This window comes from Sceloporus occidentalis, unplaced genomic scaffold, assembly GCF_023333645.1.
Source record: "Sceloporus occidentalis isolate IW3139 unplaced genomic scaffold, rSceOcc1.0.p SCAF_51, whole genome shotgun sequence".
NCBI lineage: Eukaryota > Metazoa > Chordata > Lepidosauria > Squamata > Phrynosomatidae > Sceloporus > Sceloporus occidentalis.
Window position 1 is genome coordinate 572,402 of NW_028317031.1, and position 26,704 is coordinate 599,105.

General features: G+C 40.9%; 1 protein-coding gene across 1 annotated transcript; it reads right to left on the reverse strand.

Annotated features, from left to right (window-relative positions):
- Nucleotides 1-4,725: 4,725 nt before the first annotated feature.
- On the reverse strand, nucleotides 4,726-16,481 carry LOC149288390 (ferric reductase 1-like). The gene is made up of 15 exons (XM_089491609.1): nucleotides 16,286-16,481; nucleotides 15,335-15,471; nucleotides 14,765-14,859; nucleotides 13,741-13,894; nucleotides 13,024-13,206; nucleotides 11,585-11,683; nucleotides 10,293-10,440; nucleotides 10,089-10,202; nucleotides 9,866-9,981; nucleotides 9,145-9,231; nucleotides 8,432-8,529; nucleotides 7,679-7,737; nucleotides 6,913-7,056; nucleotides 6,101-6,162; nucleotides 4,726-4,818 (listed from the first exon to the last, which is right to left on the reverse strand). Exons 1-15 carry the CDS (start codon nucleotides 16,479-16,481, stop codon nucleotides 4,726-4,728), a joined length of 1,785 nt encoding a protein of 594 aa, XP_089347735.1.
- Nucleotides 16,482-26,704: the final 10,223 nt, after the last annotated feature.

Consider the following 26,704-nt stretch of genomic DNA (forward strand, 5'->3'; position numbering starts at 1 on the left):
AAGCCAAATCTGTAAAAATCAACAGTGAGCTTGAAGCATACTTTAAATAACCACATTCATTAATTTAAAGGGGACGTATCGGGGAAATGTTTATCACATTTACTTCTAAACACTTTTACATTGCTTGGTAGCGGATTTTTTTTTTTTTTTACATTGTAAGGGCAGTGAGATGTGCAATTACTGTTAGAGGTTGGGTGGGAGTGCAAAGAGTATATGAATTAATGGGGGGACGACTGTATATAAAACGAAACCCAATGGAGTGTTCACCCTGCCTGGGGCATTACACTCGTTCGTATGGTGAGAAGACCACTTTTTGAATTTTGTACCAGAAGCTCTCCCTCCTCACCATGTGTCAATGAAGCATTGCCCTACAGTCTCACCTTTATAGAAAACACCATGAAGTCATCATCACACAGGACTCTGGAACATGTATAAGTTATAACAGGGTCAGGCTGTCTCCATCTGTTGCGCAAGTTACTATTCCCACCCATCACTGGTAGCAGGTTAAAGGAGTTTAGTTCAGAAAGATCCAAGTGGTTATATGTTACTTCTCCTAGCTTATGCTAATTAGCCATGTGTTTTCATCATTTTAAAGCAGAACTGTGCCTTATATTGTCTTAAAATGTCACCTTGGTTGTTGTCTTATTTATTTATTGTAAGGTAATTCACCAAGACGCAAAAAAATGAAATCGGCGGAAAAAAAAACCACACACATTGTGTAAATTGGTCATGGGACACCATAACATTGGTGGATTATATATTTAATACACTAAAATGGCAGTGTACAATAGTCGGATTTTACATGAGCCATCCTTTGCTCATGGTAATTAAAGAAGCGATATTGGCACATGGACCACTTCAGGGCATCTTTTGGAAATCAGACTATACACTTGCATGAAGAATGGAAAAATGCTGGGGATCCCCAACAAGCTGTTTCGATGGTGCCATCTCCATGCATTTATCATGTTTAAAAAAAAAAAAAAAAAAATATCCATTTATTTCTAAAAGTATCATAAGGGGCAGAGTCTGAGGGTCACACAGTCCAGAGCCGACCCTTCTTGAACACAGGTGGATCTCAAGCATACATTTAAGAAATTAAAACCACTTGGTTAACATATTTGAGAATTGCTCCATAGAATCTTCATGATGGGCTATTAAAGGATTAATATTTCAAGATTCTCACGATTAATTCACTGAGAAAGTCCCAGCTATGGTCGTAAGCAGCAGATGACACTTCTGACAGAATCATGGGCAGGCCAGTTCATAATCCTTCAAACAGGGCTGATCCAATTTGGAGTGGGCCACTAAAGTAGGCAACAGGTGCCGCGTAACACAACGGAGCTAAACATCCATAAGAACAGAGCCAAGAAATGTATAGGTGTGACAGAGGAGTGAGGGGTGGTGGAGTGCCTGTTTTAGAGTGTGAGTGTGTTAGAGTGGGTTCTAGCTAGTATGTGTGTGCACTAGTGCATCTGCTACTGGGAGGGGGACAAACTCAGCTGCACCTGCCCCCCTGGACCAGAAGGTGGTCAGAGTCTCCCCTGATCAGAGTCCACCCTTGTGCATAAAACTTTAGGGTCTTCTAGGTTCTGGGGGACCTCTGGCCCCAGAAATGTTGAGAGGGCCTACATTACATCCCTATACTCTACATAGTAGTGATACAAAGCTTGAGAACAGCGTTAATATACGTGGATCCAATTGAAAAATGACCAACACATAACTGGTAAAAAATTTTAAAATGAAAGATCTGTTTAATTCTCCTAAAAGGGGCCCAACTAGTAACAGCCATATACGAAAACATGAAGACATTTTTATGTCACTCTTAAGAAAACGATTACATAAACCTTACTTACAGCAAAGGCAAAGTGTGCAGAATCTTCCCCAGCAGCTCACCGTTGAGCTGATAGTACTGGTGCCCACTGTGTCCAAAAACATACGTCTGAGGATGAGTGCGTTGGCGGAATTCTGCAAACCTTCGCACACAAGTAAGATTTTCTTTAAAGGAATGCCTCTTTAAGCACACAGGACACGTTAGGCTAAGCTACAAAGCAAAACAGATTTAGTCATTGCAGTGAAGAGCTTAGCTTGCTGCTAGCATGTAGCGTCATAAGGCTAAACCCCACTAAGTGTCCCCTGCAAGGCCCTGTATAACGCATAAGCCAACTCACAAGCTTCTTTATGCATAATGCAAGTGGCATCTTTCCTGCAAACTCTCTCTTTAATGAATAAGCTTCATTATCACACATTCGCATATCACAGTACTGTTCGCCACACCATTGGCACATTAAGACAAGGGTGTTGGTGGAATAAGGATCTGTGTATAAGTAGCCCTCTAGCAACATTTTGTATTTCTTCATCAACCTCAACTCACGAGCGTGGCTCTGACAGGTAAAGGAAGGTGGGAGTTGTAGTTCAGTGAAGCCCAAGGTCTTGTGCTTCTCATCCTCCGTGTGAAGAACAGCAGCTAGTGGAAGAACTCAAGCCCTGGGCAGGATCTATTTAAACAAAGCGTGTGAAACAAGGACACATACAATATACATACACTGCATTGATAATTCAGCCGAGGGTTGTGTTTGCGTTGATTTCCTCAATACAGATGAATATCTTAAATCTTCTTAAGAACCCCATAAAGCATGCAGAATGAGGACAGTGCAAGGGACTCCAAAAGAATGTTTTAGAATAATAATAAAAAAGGCACAATCGTTCGTTATGAAAGGTCTTTACTGGCCAAATCAAGAGATTCCTCTTTTCCTGAGAATATAAAATGAAGTGGTAAGTTTTTTGTTTTTTTTTCTGGTATATTTGGAAAGTATAGGGCTGGGGTCCTCAAACTACGGCCCGCGGGCCACATGCGGCCCGCAGAGCGCATTTACCCGGCCCGCCGGGTTTTTTTTGCCTCAGGACATCCATGTGTTCCGAAAGATGCTTTCGGAACACAAGGATGCCTCTGTGAAGTCCCTGCGGCACGCGTTTACTTTAAAAACGCGGGGACCGCCGGGAGCAGGCGCACGCAGCGACGTCACTGACGTCCCATGCATGCACCCATGGCAACCGAGCGCGGAGGAGCGGAGAAGAAGCGAAGAAGCGAAGAAGCATCGCAGAGCCCACGGGGGGGGGGGGGGGCGTCGGAAGAGAGCCTCAATAAAACATTTTGGCCCTTCTAAACAGTTTAGATTCATTATTCTGCCAGATCCCCTCGCTTTCCAAATAATCCTAAGTGTATTTAAATTTATGATACATTATATTATAATTACCCATAGAGATTTTCGCTTTGTTAATTTATAGGTTTCTACACAATCCGAGTCACACGTTCCTTGCTGCATTCTTAAACTTTTTGCCCCTATAAGGTAGACGAACGCTCTCAGAAACCAGAATAAAGTACAGTAGCTAAGGTTTGATCTGTCTTGTAACCAATATGAGATAGAAAGCTTCACGCAATAATCCAGCTTCTTAGAATTCAACGGTTATAATACTTATTCTGCTCTGCATAATATGGTTTATTCACTAAAGGCAGAGTTATCCTGAGTTCAGTTTTTTTTAACACCCCAACTTTACTATTCACTTTGAAAGGCCAATAAATAATTCTCCAGTAAAGTAGCCCTGTATATGATGTATAATTCAATGCAAGGGGAGACTTCTTCCCACTGAGAATCAATTGCCATTCTCTACCCTCTATCATTACATAAAATTAAGACTAAGATTTTGATTCAATCATTTATTTCTGCTGAGGTAGGATAAGAAGTCTATATATTATCACACACTCCTACAAAGCCATCCGACACAACCAACGCAAATCATGTTTGGGTCCACGAACCCCACGATGCTCGGCTCTGTCCTCTATTAGCCCAGCTTTGCAGCGTCCCAAGTACTCCAAAACTATACACCCAGACACAAGCAGTATATCAACATATTTGATAAGGTTTTAGCATTTAATTCATGAAATCTGTACAAAAGCACAAATTACAGATGTACATAGCGCCGGTCCTTAAAGATCCGTCACATCGCTCAAGTATTACTTTGTTGGTAGCCTTTTTATCTACTTGGGGGGATGGGACACAATAGATATGCTAGTCCTGCGGCAGATCGTAGCTTCCAAAAGGCAAGTAATCCCTTCTTTTTAAATCAAGTATCTCCCCAAACGATTACACAAAGAACAATATTAAAGGCACAAGGTATTGGTAGTTTTCGTGCATGCGTTTAGTTTAAGGCATTTCAGCTTTCAAAGAGTGGCAACTAAAGCCGGCGCTACAAGAAGTAGAATCCGTAACAAGTACATATTAAATATCTGCTGTAGGGATTGCCGATTTGGACGCCATTGTCCCAGTGAGAACAATTCCCTTTTTTTCCCCCTGAAAACATGAATACGTTGTCTATATAAAAGATTGCATTATTAAATTATACAGATTGTAATAGACCCTGAGATGAATCAAAGTGCTAAATATCATGATCACAAGAAATCCTCCTATCCCATGTAGAAAATATTTCAGAAAATGGTTGATTTCATAAAAATATTTTGGTAAGCCTTGCTGCGGATTGCTTAATGTTTCAGCCCACGCAGGAATCCTGGTATTTATTCTAGAAAAGAAGATCTGAATCAATGACTAACTGCACAGCAGTGGCCACCGGACGTATCCGTGAAGTGTTTCGCATGGTAGGGGTGCTGTAATAGAATTGCCTGCGACACGGCGTGTGCCTGCTAACGAGGGCCAGCTTGCTTGGCAGTTCTCAAATCTGATAGATTGCTGCTAGAAATGTGATCAGAAAAGCAGAGTTTCCACAAATGTAAATGGTCAGAACAATCTTCTTAAAGGTGTGGCCCTAAAAAAAAAAGAAAAAAAAAAAAAAAAAAGGCATAAATTTAATTTTCCATTTCAAAGCATGTATCGAGCTGGAGATTACACAGAGCAGTGACAGCAGCGCCCACTACTGTTGTCTTTGTGAATAGCAAGGATGGAGCGGTGTTGGTTGTGGTTATATAGCACCTTCACATTCGGCAGCGCTGTACAACAGGTAAACAGCACTTAGCAACTAGTGCATCACAAAAAGGTAAGGAGAGATTTAAATTTAAATTTGCTTACAGTCTATAAGAATGTGGGGGGGGGCGAAGACATTACACAGGCAGTGCACGGATAAAATAAGTCATTTTATTAGGCATAAGAGCAAACCGACAGTAGGCGTGGGCGTAGGAGAGGGCAGGTAACCTGTAGGATAAGAGTCCCCTGAGGTGTGTTCTTAAGGTATTTCTTCAGTACTGGAGAGTTGGAGTAGGACGTGCCAGCCCTTCAGATGTATTGTGTATGTGCTGTGTAATTACTATGTGAATTTGCAAATCCTTACTCCAAGCAACTTCATTTAATGTTGCCCTTCTGTAATTATACTGTATGGCAGAGGCAGGGTTGGTGGGGCCGATACATCCAGGGGGCATTATCACTGTTGATCTAGTACAGGAATGACCTCTCCTGCTACCAACAGGTTCAAATTTGTCAAAACTGAAGGCATTGGGTTAATACTGTGCACAGCGGCAGAAACAGCAGAATGGAGGCAACTTGCCTTTCTGGTTTTTCATTAAACCACCAGGTACAAGAGTTGTATTCATCTTGCAACCCAGTTAGACTCGTATTCCACCCACAATGTCTCTAGGGTATTTTTTTTTTAGGCTGGGTAGGCTACAGTATTTTGGCCCATAAACAGGGTTGTCGTTAACATGGGCAAAAGAGGCCGCTGCCTCGGGCTCAGGCTTCATCTAGGGCTCCACAGCAGCTGTCCTTTGGGGCCACTGCAACAGCTGCCACGGTCCGTCTGAGGTCTGGGCACCCGCTGGCACAGCTCTCTCTGGCATCTTGTGAGCTCACACTGTTGCAGAGGACAGGGGTATGATGTCACATCCTGGCGCCCAGCAGCAGACAGCACACACACCGCAGAGGAAGCGTTAGTGAAGAGATCTCTGCAGGGATCGGCACAGACCTCTACCTCCTCCTCCGCTCAGGAAAAGTTGGGCTTCGGGGGCCCACTGGCCGGTGCTTGCCCTGGGCACTTTTATCTCTGAATATGACCCGAGGTGTAAATCCAACCAAACACCACTCCTTGTGGAAATACATACCTCATTGCGTATGCGAGAGGGATTAAGAATTTCAGCCTCATCTTCCGGCATTTTGTCAAACTCTAAATAGAAAGACAGGAGTTCAATATCCGACTACGGCACAGGGCTTACGTTTTTCCACTGTGCTTTAAAAAAAAAAAAAAAAAAGTGTAAAGAGGAAAAAGGACTTAAGAAATTATTTCAAAAGGTTCCAGAAGTGGAATCGTAGATTGCCGGCAAAATCGTTACAGAACAGAGGCAACTAATTTTCTAATAGATGAAATCAAGCAACACAAAGTGAATAGTGTGATTATGGTGAGAATGAGCCTACGTTATAAAGTGACATTTTATCATCTCAAACCCAGTGCCAAAAGGAAGACGCCCTGGGTACCTGGGAGCTTTGGTAGTCCCTCCATTATTAAGCAGTCAAAAGTGGTTTTCAGTCCAACAAAAAAGCCTGGACAACAGAACATAGTCTCAATTTGTTATACTGTTGTTCTGTGCCAAAATTAGTTAATTAAGAGATTCAGCAAAACCAGCCTACTCCGAAGAACTAGGTATGGAAATCTCCAAAATATAAACTATATTATATATGCCTTTCTAGTCACCTAGTCCCTAGGACGTTTATGGGTTCAGTATATCTTTACAAATGCTCTTCCTACACACTGAAAGGGCTTTACAGCATAAGGTTTGCTAGGAAATACAAATATCCTACAAATTGGGGACTTAGGCTATACTATTTCCACTCAAGACTGGACTAGATCACACTCAGTGTTGTTCACATGATTATGTGCAACAACATATTTAGTATTTGTGACATGAAGAGACCATACCTCTCCGTAGAAGACAGTAACCATGGACCTCAAGAAGTAGATCTATGAAGACATGCCATAGGACAAATCCAATCATTGTGTATGTATCCCACGGGTCAGGGAGGTTCAAAGCTTGCACATCCATCCCCAGGAACATTGCAGCCACTTCATAGAATGAAATATTATTGTACAAAGAATATATCACGGACATGTAATTTACATAAAATCCCCTCTAAGAACATTCAGAATAAGATGCAGTCGTAGCGATCTGTGTAGAATTTTCTTATTGCTGAATGATGAAGCCAGGACTAGTCCTAACCCAACTGTGTATAACTAAGCTTACAAAATAAACGACCAGGTCAGTAATCAGCACATCATTCAATCAGAAGACTAATTTAACCAAGCAGGAACACTACGCTCCAAGAAGTCTCCAGGTCAGTTTACTCTCTCAGGGCCACTCATCCACTAAAGGCTGTCGGGGACTAGCCTGCCTCCATTTGGAGCTAGCCCTTACACTACGACTCGCCCAACATTCTGGTGGTGTAAGTTGGGGAGCAAGATACTATTGAATTAGTCAGCATGATTGGTGGGGTATCCTCTGGTTATTCCAGAAATAAGATGGAACATACTCACCCTGTCACAGTCTGAACACTTTTTTATGTTTTTTATACCCCCATTAATAAAGAAGATATTAACTCCAAATACAACAATATACATTTTTTGCTATATCTAAGATTTATTTCTATGCAGGGAAAACACTTTTTAAAGATGCCTTCAATAAACTTACCTGCTAATATTCTGGCAATAGTACCAGTACCCCAGTGAGTCCAATTAAACATATATCTCCTATAGGGGAAACAACAAGATAATAAGAGCGCGGATTGGCAAGGCAGTTAATATCCCAGGCAGAATTTCGGTGCACAGAAAAGGTTGGCTTTTATTTTTAGCTCAGCAGGTCAGGCTTATTAAAACGCAGTAAATGTCCTGTACATGCTAAGAACGTTATAATCTTTAGTCCGAAGCTCCAAGCAACACCTCAGTAGGCTACGGATCAACACCTCTATTAAATTATCTAATGATTCAGAAAAACCGACATCGGATCAGAAAACGCACTGCTCTGGAACATTTTGACCGAATGCAAACAAACTGCTTAATATGGAAGAGGGTATTTAAAACTTTGTATTCTAGTCTTAATCAAGACTCATCAAGACAAACACTCCAATGGTTGCCATGACAAAGGAAAAAAAACCAGAACAAAGAAAACTTTGCTCCAGAAATGCTCTTTGCACGTTAATTATATACTGAAATAACAGCATCAATTAACTTATTTTGGAGACTACAATTTTTACAAGAAAGGATAAATGTGGATAAAAATAAATGTTTTGCTCTAACCCTAACAAACCCCTTCGTTCCACAGATTCCTCTGCGGTCAGAAACCGTGATTGATGGTTACTACAGTAGTAGTCACATGGCTGAAGTGCCCTGCAGAGTGTTTGCATACTTGCTAAACGAAATTGTTAAAATACTTTGAAAGCCATACCTGGGAGCATGAGGCGGAGGTCTGAAAACCGCCATCACAGGCTGGAGAATAGTCAAAGCCATAACAGTACAGCCCAGATACGGGTGATAGCCTGCTCGCTGCGGACAAACCACAACAGAGTATCGCTCAGCTACAAATTAGTAGAGGACATGAAGAACAACACTTAACATTCTGCGCTTTAATGCTGGGTGTCCCTATTTTGGACACATGATATATTTAGTGGAAGTCAGCTGCAGCGCTGGCTTAGTGAGTTTTCTGCCCACCCCCATGTGTACCCATCAAATATGCTCCCATTGACTTCAATAAGAGCACCTTTCCCGACATCGATTTTCTGCTTCAAGCTACTCGCAAAGCTCTTTAACATGTGTTCTTCGTATTATTCTGCCAGGGAATGTACAAGGTGGCATCGATACATCACCGAAGCGGTAGATTACTTTTATAACCTCCTAACAGAAGTGGATTGGGATAATTTAGGTATGCATGGAGCAGGCATACAGACTCTAACAGTGTAAGACAAACCAAGGGCCTTAAAAGGTTAAGGGTCTTACGAAAAATCCAGAAATTAGTTAAAACAGTCCTCAATTGAACTTTAAAATCTGACAGTATTTCTACCAAAGCTATGAATGCAGGTTACAGAGAGGTAAATCTTAACTTCCCGATGAAGAATTCCAAGTCTTCATCTTATAGATTCCTTTACTAATAAAGGGACTTACTTTGCTCCAGTGTCCTCTGTACAAAAAGGGCAGGACAAAGGCAACGCTCGTTAGAATCACTGTGGTCACCATGAGAATCCGGTGAACCTAATAAAGAAGACGACCGAGCAAAGGAATCAAGCAAAAACATCAAAAGATAAAACACAGTTGAGTCTTCGACAAATTTAAAAAATGCAAAATATCATTCAAAAAAAAAAAAAAAAAAAAAAAAAAAGTATATATATATTAGGACAGTAGCTGAGACAACCTATTGCCCTGTAGTTTTTAGATTTTTAAGATGGATTTGTAAACATTTTTTGTAAGGTACTGTAAAACATTTTCTTATACATTATGGTAATCTCGATATCAGTGGATACCCCTCTTTACAACACCTGAAAATGTTATGTGGATCATTAGTTGCAACATATTAGCTAAGATGCTTCTACAAAGTGCTACAGAACCAACTAGGTACAGTACAGATATTTTGCAGAGCTCTGTAATATAGGAACGCAGGTTACTGGGAGGACCCACCTAATGTTACCTGTATAATAGCCTCCCCTAATTCGGTCATATTTCCAATTACTCCTATGCTGTGCAACGTACAGGCACATTAAACAGTATCATAGATTAACGCACGTGACCGACCACACACACACACACGCACGATCATTGTTTTTACTAACTAAAGGGGTTCAAATAACGAAAAAAAAAATAAAAAGCCACTTTCTACAGCCCTCCATACCTGGAACCATACTTGCTTCCCAAACAAAGACGTATTCGGCCATATGGGTTTAAAAAAACGTGCAACGACAACACCAATGCTCACAGTGGTCATCCACGCCACGAACATAAGGGCACCTGAAATAAATTATTATTGTTAGGATATGGGTTGCTCGATTTGACGCAAAGAAGTATCTATCAGCATTCGTCTGTCAGTGTACCATCGCTCCAAGACCCTGACCTACCATGGTATTTTATAAGGAGCGGAGACCGTGAACCACCAACGTCATCAGGAGAGCCTGTGACATTATACATTCTGGTTGTTATTAGAGGCTGGCGATGATGTCTTGAAATACGCCCTTTTACAAAAAAATGAATATAATTAAATAAGAGAAGTTGTCAAAGTGCTTTACCAAACATTTATATAAATTGAGATCCCAATAACTCACCGTCCTCTGCATCGCCATCAGCCAGAAATATGTAATAACTAGCAGACATGTCAAATCTCTCTGTAATCGATGGAACCTTGATGGCTCGACGAAAAGCGCACTGAATGACCCCGTCTTCCAATCTCCACGCTAGATCTTTAAGAACGTCCTGAAAGTAAAACACACCGATGGAATTTAGAAAGCGAGGACTATTTCCAATAATGGTTTACCATGCGATAGATATTTAAAAGGTAAGCCAACCTTGTATGTTGTTTTGCCACATTGCCTGAACTAGAGGGTTATACTGCGACCAAGGATTTAGGTGTTCTCAACTAAATTTATTATTAAACGTAATCAACAAACACTGTATATGATGAAGTCAAAAGTCAGCCTGGAAAGTCTGTGGCCCTCGAGGTCTGAAATATGACACTGTTGTTTTTAAAAAGGTCTACAAAACCTGTTCAGCTGGCCCATACCTACAGGACAAAAGGCATCAACAAAACTGGAAATAAGACAGACGATGAATAAAAAAAAAAAAAAATTCTCTGGTGCCCCATTAAAATGTTCTGGTTTAAACATGCTCTTCATATATAGTTGTCCTGGTATTAGGCCAGACCACTGTCAATAACTACACTTTTACATAGGTAAATACATCTCGGCAAAGGATGGGCCGGGGGTTTACAGTTGTATCATATTTTACTTTGGTGCCCAGTTGACATCACCGATTTTTCATAAAAACCCAAGCTTGGATTGAACAAGTTAATCAGTAATTTAAAATTTTAGAAGAGCCATTTTTTTTCTTGATCAGTTTGTGTATGAGATCCATGCTTTCTTTACACTAAATACACATTTATATCAGGTGACAGGAACATGTGTCTTACTAGAACTAGTAGGGGAGGTTCTTTGGATGATGTAACCTAAGGGTTAAATCTAGAGATATACCCATACCATAGATCATATTTTCTTCACACTGACTGATATAGAAAACATGGAGACCACCTCTATAGTTACCTCTACTCTCTCCTCTATCGGTTCACGAAGAGAAGCCTACAGCGCTCAAGTTCCATCATCTGTGATTGATCGGTGCTGTATGTATGTATGTATGCATGCATGCATGCATGTTAACCTATTTAGGAAGTCTTAGAAGCTGTAGTTTTTGTCCGATCGTTGGCCACGGTAAAAATTCAGATAGTTAAGCAAAACTAATATCTAATAAATCGGCTAGCCAGCCGGTCGCAAGTTGGTGTAACAAATTGCAGAACAGGTTTTCACCTGTTCACAAACATGTTCTACCAGATGAATATAAACGTTACCTGAGAAGCCACCTCGGGGTGTGTACGGCCTCGCATATATGCAGGATTTATCTGAACCTTTTGGTCCTCGATCACACATAGGTAAGCGTCATCATCACCCTAAGGAAATAATTCAATTAAAATGTAATTGAAACACGGATGGTCACAGAGACTTCAAGAAGTTTTGTTTTGTTTGTTTAACCACTGTTGTATGTTGTATTTTGTATCTCAATGAAAATAAATGTATGACTCCATATCAGCATGGGTTTACAAGGGATCGGTCCTGTCAAGCTAACCTGATCCGCTTTTATGAGGAGGTGAGCTCAAGACTGGATCGGGGTGAATCGCTGGATGTCGTATATCTTGATTTTTCCAAAGCATTTGATACGGTGCCACATAAAAGGCTGGTACATAAAATGAGAATGCTTGGGCTGGGGGAGAATGTGTGTATGTGGGTAAGTAACTGGCTCAGTGATAGGAAACAGAGGGTGGTTATTAATGGTACATACTCTGAGTGGGTGACTGTTACTAGTGGGGTACCCCAGGGGTCAGTTTTGGGTCCTATTTTTAATATATTTATTAATGACCTTGTAGAGGGATTGCATAGTAAAGTATCAATCTTTGCAGACGATACTAAGCTCTGTAACGTGGTTAACACAATAGAGGACAGTGCACGATTACAAATGGATCTGCATAGGTTGGAGGCTTGGGCTGGGATGTGGCAGATGAGGTTCAACACAGATAAATGTAAGGTTATGCACATGGGGAAGAAAAATCCAGGCTGGGAATATGTATTAAATGGGAAAACAATGGGGACGACTGACATGGAAAAGGACTTAGGAGTTTTAGTTAACAGTAAATTTACCTGTAGCGACCAGCGTCAGGCAGCTGCTGCTAAGGCAAATAAAATCATGGGGTGCATCAAAAGGGGCATAGATGCCCACGACAAGGAAATAATTCTACCCCTGTACAAGTCACTAGTCAGACCACACATGGAATACTGTGTACAGTACTGGGCACCAGTGTACAAGAAAGATATAGTGGAGCTGGAGAGGGTTCAAAGACGGGCTTATGGACAGATTTAGATGCAAAGTTTTTATTATTGGGGAAAGTTGTCCCCCCAATAACCTACCACCCAAAAATGTCCTAACTATCTTTTGACCTAGTAATCAGAGAAGATTCTGTAGGTTCTTGTAACCAGTATAAATGAGGCTAATCATCCGGTTTGAAGGTCTGCTTTACAAATCAGGCACAATGTCTGAGACTTCTCCCTGCACAAATACTGAAATCACCTGCCGCACAAAGGTAAACACACAATTCACACATCAACACAATCACATGCAGATCCAATAGAAGGGCATGCGACACATAGCGCAGCTTCCTTTGTAATTCATCACTCCCTCCTCGGTGCGGTCTGGGACTTACGGCGACACAGACCGTTTTAGTTGAGTAATACTGACCATCCACTGATCATGCGATAAGGCAAATGAAACGTAGCCTTGGCCGGGTCCACTCAGCTCCACCAACACAGTGCTGGCTTCTTTTATGAACGACAGGAAGAAGCACTGATCATTATTCTCTGGCTCGCAGGAAGATGGGTTTCGGATACAGAACTTGCTGGTCCCACAGCCAGATGAGCTAAACTAGAAGATACAACAAAGTCACGGGAGTGAGTCACTAAGACACAGCACGATTCGTATAAACACTTGCGGTACCGGGTTTCCTCTCTATTAACCCCCCACACGTGTATATGGCTATAACAACTAAGCAAATATAGCACTCTTATTCTGCATGTAAAAAAAAGGATAGCTAAATATATATATGTTGGATCATTCAATTATTTATGCTGATCCCTCCGAGAAATGCGTCTCTAATCATATCGAATTCTCAGAGATATTTTTTTTTAAGGAATACTTAATTGTCATATGACATGAAAGCAGGCACGGATAGGTTGCTGCCATTGAAAGTGATTAAACCTTCAGATGATATAATAAAATTACAAACATGTTATGGCTTAAAAATGTTACCAATGAATGACACGCAGTCCTCGTCAATGTAGATTTTTTTTCTACCAAACCCATTAAAACTCAAATACAAAACAATCGCTGAGACTCTACGAAGTTGCAGTAAATACTGTTACGGTTGCTAATGGCTGGAGGCCTCAGATAAAAGTCTACCCGCTTAGTAATAGTTGATGTTGGTTTTTCGGTCAAGCTCGCGGCGCTCGGCCTCCCGGGTTGGCTGGGACTGATAGGCGGCGCGTTGGTTTGAGAAATGACTGGTCCCGGAATTTTCACCCAGTAGATTTTATACTTTTGAACCACAGTTGCCCTGAAAACACACAGAAGTACAACATTTAAAATGTAGAATTTGACAGGAGGTATAATCCTTTCAGCCATCTAGTTTTGTCTAATGCCTATTAGATTCATGTAGCCATCACTGCATTAACCTCTACCACTTCTCCCGGAAGGCTGTTCCACTTATCTACTACAAGTAAGCAAACCTTACTTTACATCTGAGCATCTGACCCTCATGTAACCAAAAAAAACACTTTAACGAAAGGATATTCAGCTCGTTCTCTCCCCATATAGCATGCTGGACGCATCAGTATAGCATCAATTTGGGATGTAACCGAAGAGGCACGTCCGTGTTTGTATGTCCGCCAATAAACAAAATGGGTGGCGGCCATTTTTCTTACTGCCACAGGCATTACAGTGAACAGCAGTGGCCATTTTGTTTATTGGCAGACATTCAGATGGGGATGTGCATTGATTTGTTATGCTATATGGATGCATCCAGCATGCTATATGGAGAGTGTGGGAACAAGAGAAGACAATTAAATTGTTATTAATGTTCAAGGAACTTAAACACTTTTTTCTCGCTGTAATTGTCCTTTTAAGAAGAAAAGAAAAAAAGCTTAAGGCTTTGCTAAAATAGTCAAAGGGCTTTTCCCAGTCAGACGTTTAAACCATTGGTAGGTGTCAAAAGTTTACCAAAGAAATCAATAATATTTCTAATACCTAATCAGGCCCAGACTGGCCATCTGGCACACCAGGCTAATGCCGGTGGCCAACGGAGTCAAATACTTGCCGATACTGCCGCTCCGGCAGCCGGCCTTAAAGTGCCAGGGCCACTAAACATGCCCAGCCGGGCCCCGCACCGAATGAATACATGGATTGGGGCAGAAACACGCTCACGTACAGGAACTGAACATGCGGAGGGCCGTTGTCCGGAGCAACCCAGTAAAACTCCACTTTTTCTTTCCTCGATTTGCTTGTCTGGCTGACAGCTGAATCCTAGAGAGAGAATCCCTAGTTAGAGCGGGACTTTCCTCCAAACTTACAGATCACGTATCGCTTTAAGCCCCCCCCCACTCGATTTTATTCAAATAAATAAGAAAACCGTAATAAGTAAATAATACAGCAAAGAGCATGGTATATGCGGCTCCACGGACACGGACTGCCATGATGCCGCCGGGATGCTCACGCACAGCGCATCAGGATATGCTAATGTATAAAAAGGTTGAAAAAGTCAAGTATCTAAGAATTTGCAAGAATGATACGGATTTAAGTATCAATTAATAACATTTAGATACATCATTACATTTTCAAATGTTTAAGAAGGTGACGCTATATATCTTATTAAATAGGAAGTTCATCGTTGGCTTTCCAAACGGAAAAATAAAAGACTATTATATTCTTATAGATCGCACTCGTTGATCGTGTATCAGCCACACAACAGGTTAATGTTACTGGGCGCTGTATTTCTTACCGTTACCCCTCCGCAAGTCAAGAGCTGGGAAATCTGATCGTCAATCAATGAAAACGAGCCGACGGGGTTACCATCTAAATTCTCTGCATCCCGTGCTTGGATAAAGAAACCATTAAACCGCGATCCAGACAGGGTTACTGAAACGGCAAGAAAATAACTGGTTTCACAACGGGTAAGAGAGCTGAATATTGCCAGCATTTTTACCTGTTCTTCCCCCACATTCTAAGTGCCAGATACCTACAGCAAGGTGCCGCTGCCTTGGGGTCCATTAACAGCAAGAGTCAGCTCTCTGCCAACGTCCCCAGGGGTGCATAACAAAAAAATACATCGGAATTCAGCCAACACGCTGATTTGTACGGCCCCTGGCTTCTTCTCTTGGGAACTTTAACATTTCTGCTCTTAGCGTCCTTTAAAATAAGGGGGTCTAAATAATAACTACAGCCTGGGGGCCACCTTCTGATATATCGATGATAATACATATAAAGAGGCCTACAGCGGGCATTAAACTAAAGCATGAGAACATTTATATATCCACCAAACACTACAATCAGGGACACACACACACACACACACAGTAACATTAACGGTGGATGGACTGGAAAGCACATACAACAGGTTTGCACGTAAAAGTTTAGTGCAAAGAAGTTCAGGGTCACATTTTCCATAAACTCAGCAACCCGCGCTACTTTCTATCATTCTGCATCGACAGCAGTTTCCCCTGAGCCATAATTCCTTGGCATCTCATTCCTCTTAGGGAATCAGACAGATTTGCAGCTGTGGATTGTCCATTTAAAAAAAAAAAAACAAACAAAAAAAAAACCCACAAGTGTCAAAACACATTCATAACGGTACACAGGGGTTTGTTGAAGGGACCCTATAAGTCAGGCTTACAAGCCTCGAGTACTAAGCACTGATCCAAACACGCACAGGGATTTTATATATGTTCTTTACCTTTGATACGGTCTCCGGGCTGAAACACTGTTTTGTCCACCGTGACGTTGTGCTCAGGTTCAGACTGAGGCTCGTGGCCATGTTGCGGCAGCATGGACTCGCAGGCTACGGACACTCTTCCATTCGGATATCCTGCTATCGGTACGAGAGCGGAAGAAAGCAGGCAAACCGTGAAGACCGCAAGCAAGGGAGCCATCTGCAGAGCAAGAAACAAAAGGAGAAATTAATTTTTGCTTTCTGCATTCCACAGGCTGCTAGGATTTGTTAGCGAAACAAAGCCACAAAAGTCTCTTCCTTAGATTAACGGATATCAATTCAAAAGAGGCAACCCCTACACAATTCCACTGACCTACCGCATCCCCACCGCGTCTCAGGAACATTAAAGGCGACTGCTTGGCAAAGTTACAAAATATTATTCTATGGAGCCATAATAATTATAATAATAATATTTGTTATGTATTAGTCAGCATCTAGTTGTTAGCCTTCCAATGTAATTGTCATACAGGCCTAAAAAGTAGTCACAAACCGGCGATTTAAGAAAAGCACACACGGGAAGGATTTTCCACTTTTTCCTTGGGAAAAAAAAAAAAAAAGTTAGTAAAACCCTGCAGGTCGGGGATAAAGTTTGCTGTATACGCGCCACAAATTCAAGGCCATTTTTCATCACATTAAGATACATGTCTAGAGGTGTAGAATGAATAGAATTCGACAGCAGATAAGAACCATTCGGACCATTTTTCCTAAAATCCCTAATCGGCCCTTGGTAGGTTTATGTGCCATTACATTAACCTCTACCACTACTGGGAGGCTGGTCCACTGATCTACCACCATCCCTTAAAGTAAATCCTCCTTACATTACATCTAAACCTCAGACCCTCTTAGTTCTAGATTAGGACTTTTTCTACTAACATGTTGCCTCCTTTAAAATAAACTTTGTTTTTTCAGGTTAAATATACAGTATAATGATACACGGAGATTTATACACACAGGATGGACCAATGGAAGAGAAGAACTGGGGACGGGGATTAAACACAAACTAAAATAAAACCGAATTTACTCCTAATCTATCATTTGTTTATTTATAGGAACATGCCCTGTGCAAAAGTAAACATGAACCAAAGAGCTTACTATCTACTCCCGTTATTATTATTATTGGAAAATCATCTTAATAGATCTACCTGATCAAACACAGACGAGACGCCAAAATCCGATTCAATCGCCCAGCAACTGAAAGTAGTTTGACGGGAAACAATGTAACCATCTACTGGATCAATAAGAAAAAGAAGCGTCCGGGGAGAACTAAATCATACCCGGAGCAGCTCCGGTCTCACTCCCGCACTCACTCGTTATATGTTTCAGCGGCGAGTATCTAAGTAGGACACCGAGCCCGTCGCACAGGGTACTAACGCTCCAGTTAAACCAGTTTCAAACTATTCAGACCCTTATTCCTCCTCTTACCTAACGTGTTCACCGAGCATACAAACGCATCGGTTCCGCCTCCAGCAACACGGTACCGCGTCACTGAACGTCTCACCGGTAGCAGGAAGACTGGACCTGAAAAGGGCGGGGGGGGCTTTACCTCGCCGCTCATTGGGTGTGTTCAGTGTGGGCGTGTCCCAAAACAACTCTTTACAGTAAAGTTAACCCATGGAATGTGGTGAATAAAGTACTGAATACATTCACTGGAGGATTATAGCGCCGCCAGATTCCGTAGCGCTGTTATAACAGGAGTGCCAATAACATTAAGACATGTTACATGCTACAAACATTACCAATGGCCTGATTGACTCTCCAGGTGCGCTATTCACTAGTCATAGGAGCGCTGCCGGTAAAGCCGTCCACACGGCGCTAAAACAGACACTCGCCGTAACAGTCGGAGAAATAAGCTAGATTGTCGGTACACTCCAAGCCGGACTGGGGAGGAAGAGGCTGGCGTGAACGATTCAAATGTGGCTGCCGGCTGGATAAGATAGGCCACGCTTTAAGTTTTTATGCTCATGTAGAGTGTGGCTGGGCGCACACTCCCAATGGCCGCACACTGCTGGATCAGCAGATCAGCATATCTAGGAACTCTACGGGGAGACTCCGGGTCAACACCCAAATCCTCCAAGTCGCGGGAGCAGGATCCTGACACACCTCACTCCCCCCCCATTTCCCCTTTAAATGGGGGTGTTTCCCACAACATCAATGGGAACACCCACTGATGTCGGCGGGATTGTCCACCACCTCCACCAGTGGGTAGTCCTTGCGTCCCGTGTGTACAGAGCAATGTTGACCAGCCTTTGTTCAATGTGCCAGATGGCCAGTCCCGGCCTGGGTATTATTCACCAGATTTGGGAGTGGGTGTAGTATATAAGTTTTAATGCATGGAAATTATAGGGCCACACTACATACCTCATGGGATGTACCGCTGTGTTCCAATTCCTTTATAGCTGATGCCAAGCTAAGGAAAAATCAGGTACAGCGGTGGGTTTATTGTACATGCGACCCAGAAAAATTGAGCCGATGAATAAACAAAAATAATAAAACTAGTTAACTTCTAGAATGTAGGACCGTAGCACACCGCCATGTGTATCTGGGCTATGGCCACCCTACATCATTTAGCAGCCACAGGGCTTAAAGGGACCGGGTCGCATTTCTTCCCCAATGCTAAAATCCACATGAAGACATGGGCCCTGCACCTTTCCTTATTTATACAGAAACCGCAAAACTAGAGTACGACTGATAGCAGCAAACTGGAAAGCAAGAACTGCATCATAAGCGCAAACATGATGTCATCAGATTGTGCAATACTTTTAACTATGGTATGGTCCTATTGTAGCAAAGAATTACATATTCTTAACATGTACATCCACCCTATCCTGTATAATGCATAGTTCAATCTGTGTGGAGTGTTTTATGAAACCTCCAACAATACCTATGCATAATACAGGGCCAACTCAGACCTTCTTTCCCATGAAGCTCATTGGACTTTGCACTTGATAATGCATAATATTACAATTGAGTTGAGATATTAAACTCCTTCTTTAGTGAATAAAACCTCTATTTATAGAGTTATGGATCCTTTTTGTGCTCCATTGATATAATTTAGTCTTGGATAGAGTATTCTGCCAGATAAATAAGGTTTAGGTCACACTATTGTTGGGCTAGTAGGACGGGGTTTTGCCAACCTTGTCTGGTTGTAAACCAAATATCCTATTAAGCTCTCCGTATGGGTTGTCCGTCCTTCCTAAATTACAGTGAAACACTTAGGCGGCTCTCGTTTAATGTTAAACACTAATAGACGGGATTGTTCTTCATTCTCATGTTCCAGGGAAACGAATTTGGATACGCAGCACCTTCCGTGTTTGAGCTGATAAAGCCTGCTAGCCGACACGTGCGCAATGAGATAAGGCACATGGGTTTTACTGATACAGCAAGTCTGTGGCCCCTTAATGCGTGTTCTCATCCAGTGCCAGAATGAGGACATTATCAGTACTAATGATGTTTAGCGCAGTTTCCAAGCCCTAAAGGAATCGTAGTTATTGATTCTGTTATTAACAACATTAACAACTAAACCACAAGCACATGTCATGCTGCGCTAACTGGAATGGGTAATAAGAGTCAGAAATAAAGAAATGCTGATTGACAAGGATTAAAGCATTCATTTTTATATATATATATATATATATATATATATATATAATTTTAATGGATTAAAAAAAAAAAACAGCAAAAACATTGTACATTCTTTTTTGAGTAAATTATAAAATGGGGAAGATCACATTGGGCTAAGGGGCATTCATTAGGAAAATGCATGAAAAAGAGGTGGAAATATACGAGTTTCCCAGTGTCAGGGAAAAAGAGCGGATTACCAATACCATAGCTGCCAGCTGTCTCAAATATGGACAGGCATTTCACCTAAGTTCTCTGAAGTCATTTACATTTACTATATTGTGTGCGGTTATGGAAAATGATGGGATTCATCATTCAATAACAGAAGCCTTAGTAAAATAATGGAAAATTCGTAGTGAACGTGGAGTCAAATAACCAAGTTAATCACTAGGAGTAAGTATTGACCTGGTGTGTTGGAACATGTTGAATGCGACACACTTATTAATTTCCAGACATACAATTGCACCTCATAAGAATCAGAAAAAAAAACATAAATCCATTTAATTATTGTTTTTAGACAGTAACATGTGTTATTAAACCGGTCACTGGACCAGACAATGAAAATCAGATGAATACAGTTTTTTTTTCTATAAAAGCAGAAATCAAGTCGAGAAGCTGAGGAAGCCACACTTAACACATTGTTACCCAAAAAGTATATAGATTATATAGATTTTTGGATGATACAGATTGAGTGGTTCCCAGATCCAATACAGGGCATAATGATTTAAAGAGACAACTCCATAATTCCGTCAGAAGAGAATAACAGGGAGGAAGAGATATTAGTCATCTAATTTCAACTTAATTTGTGCTTTAAAATAATATTTAAGAAAATAAAATAATGACCAACCAGTTGTGGTGTCCTACAGATGAACCTCTTTATCGTCCTAGTGACCTCTGTTCCAAAGCAAGGGCTGAAAGACCATCTCAAATGGTTTGATCTTAATCTCATTGCTTTGAAGGTTAGATGAGAAGTGTCCCTTTGTTCACCTAAAGTAATGGATCAGCAAGTACTTTAGACGCCCAGCCTTGCCCTGATAAAACATTTGAATGATTATGCCTTTTGAGCGCAACCTGCCGGTTTAGTGTGCCTGTCTGCTGGACCACCTGTGTATCAAACTCAACTCTCTTAAATACACCTTCTCTGACCACTAAAACTGGCGGTATACATTTACTAGTCTGGTTTAAGATTATTGACTCATAAGAACACATTGGGGGTTATTTATAGAACCATGGACTTTGATGACAGATAAGAACCATTCAGACCTTCTTCCATGATGTAGGACTCGGGTCTTGATCATTTCTTGATCTTGTATTAGATTCAGGATAGCTTCATGCCTTTCCCAAACATGTTTAAATTCCTTTCCTGTATTAGCCTCTACCCACTTCTGATAGGAGGTTGTGGTATCTATAAGTTATCCATTTCTCTACCACCCTCTTAGTAAAAGTAAAACTTCCTTACATTACATTAAACCTTCGACCTTTTAGTTTTAGATTATGGTCTCTTGTTCTAATATTCCTCCGCCTTTGAGATAAACTTCCCTCCTATACTTTGTTAAATGTTTCTATTACAGCTCCTGATTTTCTTCCTTCATCCAAGCTATACATATTGAGCTCCCTTAGTCGCTCATGATAATTTTTATCCTGCAAACCATTCACTATTTTGGACGTCCTCTTCTGAACTTTCTCCAAACTGTCAATATCCTTCTGGAGATGAGGTCTGCAGAACTGTACACAGGGCTTTTTGTGACGGCACAGGGTAGCACCACCTCCAGTGGTCAGCAAGGTGTCTGTCACCCTGGCCTCTCTCTCCAGAAGCAAACTGGACTACCCACCTCTGGATGCGCTGGGGCAATTGGGGAGATCACGGATCTACCTTTAACCAGCACATGTTTAAACCTCGCAATGTTCACCGGTAATTGATGCTGAGCGCTGGAAAATTATGCCATATCCCGCTGCTCATCACTCAAGGTAAACATCCTCCATGTCATATACTTACCCCAATCCACAAAAATAATCCGGCCAAGGAGAAGGAGGCCAGATGCAGGAATCCAGCTTCTAGGTCATTTTATTTTGAATAATGCCTATTAAAAACTAACTTTAATATGTATTCTTCTTTAGTGGGGTTTTCTGGGACATTAGATGTTTTGTACCCAAAAAACCCTAAATGAATATCTTGTTGGAGACTATTTTAGGTATTGCGCCTATTGTACGTTTGTAACATCTTTACACGTAATCCCCATTGTACATCCTTAGATTCTCAAACTGTGCACCAAACCAAAGTGTCCAACAATGTTGTCTACAAATGCAGCTATCAGCAGAAAAATAAAAGTATAATTCATTTCCCTGTGTTGCTTTCTTTAATAAGAACACATAAATTATACCATTTTCTTAACCAAATGAAAATGGAGTATCTAGTTAAAGTTGATCCCTTTTATTAGGACAACACAGAACAATATATTAAGATCCATAAGCTTTTGGAACCTTAAGGGTCCTTCTATCTAAAGAAGACTGAGGTCCCAAAAAGATACCCAAAATATACCTTTTTTTCTATTTTGGGCCAAAAAAACATCTGAACTTTAACTAAAGACTTCATTCCATTATCCTTAGAGATAAGAGTGAACTAGAACTAGTTACCTGAACGTTCCTTTAGACAACCCTGTTATTATCTTCAGTCACTGCTTCTAAAAATGAATAGGTTGGTGAAGAGAGAAACCTTTATTGCAGTATTCAATGCGTACTTTGTATTGGAACAAGAACGTTATTTGTGCAACACTAACTTTTGATTTGAGAACCTAGAGGGAAAGCCACACCAAACCTTTTTAGCTTCTTGCTATTGTCTCCTGGTTTTACGGAATATATATCCATATTTGTTGGAAAAAGTTTCATAAAGAGTAACTTTACAATGTACTTTTTAGTACAATACATGTAAAGAAGCAAATTCTCGTAACCTGGAAGCCTCTTGGAATATATTATTTGATGGCATCATACGTGACGTGGAGTGAGAAGCAATCATGTACTATGTATTGATGCACAACCTTTAAAATCTGCTATTTTCATATTTTCCAGCCTTTTCTCCTCAAAAGTGTTCTCAAAGGGACAGACTACCACTGGTGTTTTGAGTCCGTCCTCACTTTCCTAAAGTACTTGAATCGCTACCAGGGAAAAGTGCAGTTTTGTAGAAAGAATATTGGGGGGGAAATATTTTATCTCCCACAGAAACTAGAACATCTATGCTTTCATTGACAGTAATTGTTGTTTTATGCTGTCTTTTGTGGCCTATTTTGTTTACTTCCCTGTGTTTTTCATCATGGCAAGAAAGCAGTGGTGAGTTGTCTCTTTTGGCGTGTTATCCCTCAACGATTTCCAGTAGAAATGTCTAGTTATGTCCAGGTTCCTCCTTCACGGCAGGCAATTTATCTTACTACACTATATGTTTACATGAAAAGAGTTAACATTTCTTGCATTGAGATCTAAGACCTACTGAGAAGTGACACGTTTCCACATTTGCTTCCACTTTTTGGTGTCCTGGGATCAAGCAGCAGTACCAGGTTAAGACCCTCTGGGCCACCTAGGCGTGGATAAACACTCACATACATGTATTCATAACCAAACACACAAATCAACCTATGTTCCAGGCACCTGGCTCTAATCCTCCAGACACACGGCTAGTAGCACGGGTCACATAGTGCCTGGATACAATAGAGCGGGGTAATTCATGGGGGCACCAGAACTCGGGAGACCCAAGGCACGTGCCTAGTGGATAATTTGGCACTACCAAGCAGCTTAATTGTACCTTCCTGTATTTGGTGATATTGAAATGAAGTATACCATTTTACTAAACTATGTAAATGTACATATTTAAGAAAAACATATGGAGGCTGGTTCAATAATAATTGTACAGACTGGACTTCATTTTCTCTCTCCCCAATTGTAATAGAGTTATGGAATCTGCTGGCGCTCTCTAAGAAAAGGTCAATGTAAAAGTCTGAATGTATCTTGGTATTTCACCGATCTCGGTGATATCGGGCAGATTTGAAGGGTCACACAGTCTGAAGCTGACTCCTTTAAAAGTCTACTCTGACTATAGCTTACTCAATTAATTAGACCAATATTACAACCAGGGGTGGAGTTGCAATGACAGGGCCCAGCATGGCACATTAAGGCCAGAGGCTACCTGATAACATAAGCACAGTCTATGGCTGGATAGTCACAGGTGCACACTATATTTTTGTGCTCACGTAGTGCTGATCCAGGCATATCCAGCTGCTGCAGCACCCAATCTGCCAATGGATCGGCAGATCAGGTGAGTTTGGTGCTGTCAGCATTTGCCCGGTTGTACCAGATGGCCAGTCCAGCCCTAATTACAGCCATTTGTTTATTTGAGAATTTTTTTTGATGGACTCTTAAAGGGTTATTTTTTGTCCCAATGTCAGCTCATTTACAAAGTTTCCAAGTATGATAATGATATACTATTGAGAATATGACCTCTGCCTTCATTTAGCACTGTTATTTGTAGTTTCCATTATAAGTGGTGGATCATAAGGGGATGGGGATACAAGCAAAAGTTTTAAGATTTTAAAAAGGAGGTTAGAGTGTAACAAAAGGCAAGGGAAATTTCATTATATGTATGGAGCTCTGAAATTAAGATGGAAAAAGTATGCTGCATTATATTCTCCCAAAACTTTGGACAACATAAAGTAATGTCTGCTGTGCATAGATCTTGTTTGTGATACCTTTTGTGATATCCTCTATCTGGAGAAAGGACCCTAGATTTCTTGTCGCAGACTGATACAGCAATGTAAATGTTCACATTCTGCTCTAAAATCTACGAGTAAGATGTGTAACACTGCTTTTGTCCACTAGAGAGCAGTCATCATTTATTAAAAAATTGTTTGCCTCATGCAGAAAAATAAATGGAGAGGTTTAGTTATTATTTTTTTTTATTTATATAGTTCATAGAATTTCCTGGGCTGTCACCGCTCTGTCAATCCTAGTGTATGTGTATGTATAAAATATATATATATATATATATATATATATATATCATTACATAAGTTATGGTGAGTAAAGGTGATGAAAAACCCTTCCACTAAAATTTAGGGGTATGTAGAAGCATTATTAAACACTCATCTACAGACACCAGACAAACCAGAAGGCTTGTTATTCCCTCAAAAATCTCATGGTGCTGCCACAACCGCAAGGCTGTCCTGTACAGCGGGCAATTACTCTCAAGGGATCCATGTATAAAGAGGATATAGAGGCAAAAGGTGATAATTGTTGACCTTATTTGCATCCGCCTACCCAGAATCCCTTGTGGTTGTGGCAACACCATGAGATTTCTGAGGGAACAACAAGCCTTCTGGTTTGGCTGGTGTCTGTAAATGAGTGTTTAATAAACAGTCAATAGTTCCCTAGTGAAGAACACGGTCTTTTTTGTTATTGATTAACTACTTATTGAATTTAAAATGAGTCCAGGCCAATTGATTTTTTACCATAACATTCTCCTCTGACCCACTAGTTCTATGTTGGCAAATATTTAGTCTTGTTTAGTCATTTTACTCTTTCATGATTGCTGTGAAGTGTTTTCATACGTGCTTTGATATGATCTTATTTGTACAAGGGTTTTGTTGTTGAATATACCCAGCGTTCATTCTTACTGGAGCAGTGTGTCATGTTCTTGGAATATCATGAGAACCAATGTCCTCCTACCGTATAACCACATTTCATGAGACATTGGCCTCTAACCGCAAACACCTCTAACTGTACTTACTTGAGCTGCTTTGATGGTCATCTGTATATCAAACCCTAGATCTTCCTCTTATAAAGATAAACGTCCAAGAGAAAGTTGAAGGTGGGTCAAGGCGTTGGCGAGCACCATACAATGCAGTTCTGGGTGAGGGACACAGTCTGCACTATTCTGCTTACACAACTAGCGTTACATTGAAATCTGTTCCCAGTGAATGCAGACACTGTTCTTACAAATATGACAATTTCCAGATCTTTCAGATCTTATAAGAAATTACTCAACAGATTACTTTGAAGCGCATTAATCAATGTCTATGGCTTATCACATGCTTTATCAAACGAATGTCAAACACATACATACACACACCCCTCCTTACACATGTACACTGAAACATACTTACTCCATCACCCCCAGTTACTTTATATAACATGCTTATATTATACAACAGTGCAACCCTCATCTCAACGTGAAAAGCCATATAGTAATTTAGAAACTTTGGCTAGAAGAATACTAGCGTGAAACATAGTACCATAGTTGCAAAAAGTTATAAAGTATACATTATAAAGTAACTATTTATATGACCTTTTGCAACAGATATTACATATTCTTTATAACCATAGAAAAATAACATAAGCTTATACAAGTATGGTGGGAGTTCCCCTTTAAGAAATAGCTATATCGTATATAGGCCTTTTTCATGCTACTTTGTCAAAGGTTTTTAAGCGAAAGAAATGACATTTCTCATTGAAATACATTTTTTCCACCCTTGTCAAATCCTGGAAACTAACTGAAAATCTGCAGAGAGGAAGTTCTTCTTCACCAATCTGTTCTGCATGGACTTTCCCAGGAGCTCTGTGTTAAGGAGGCTTTGTGTTTTTCTAGGAACCTCCTGATTTTGAATGGGGGGGGCAGTCAGTGACTGTCACAGCCATAGTTTGTTAAGACAATTCCATCGTTGGCAGCCTTGAGGACTAGTCCCCAGCACCCCCTCTCTCAGCCCCCTTAGCCATTTGTCATTC

Excerpts from the sequence above, each read along its gene's own strand:
- LOC149288390 (XM_089491609.1), bottom strand. The coding sequence starts at position 16,481 with ATGGCTCCCTTGCTTGCGGTCTTCACGGTTTGCCTGCTTTCTTCCGCT. Across the intron at positions 9,982-10,088 it reads GCTCCTTATAAAATACCATG|GTGCCCTTATGTTCGTGGCG; the intron begins GTAGGTCAGGGT and ends AATTTATTTCAG. Across the intron at positions 8,530-9,144 it reads ACAGAGGACACTGGAGCAAA|CGAGCAGGCTATCACCCGTA; the intron begins GTAAGTCCCTTT and ends GTTTGTCCGCAG.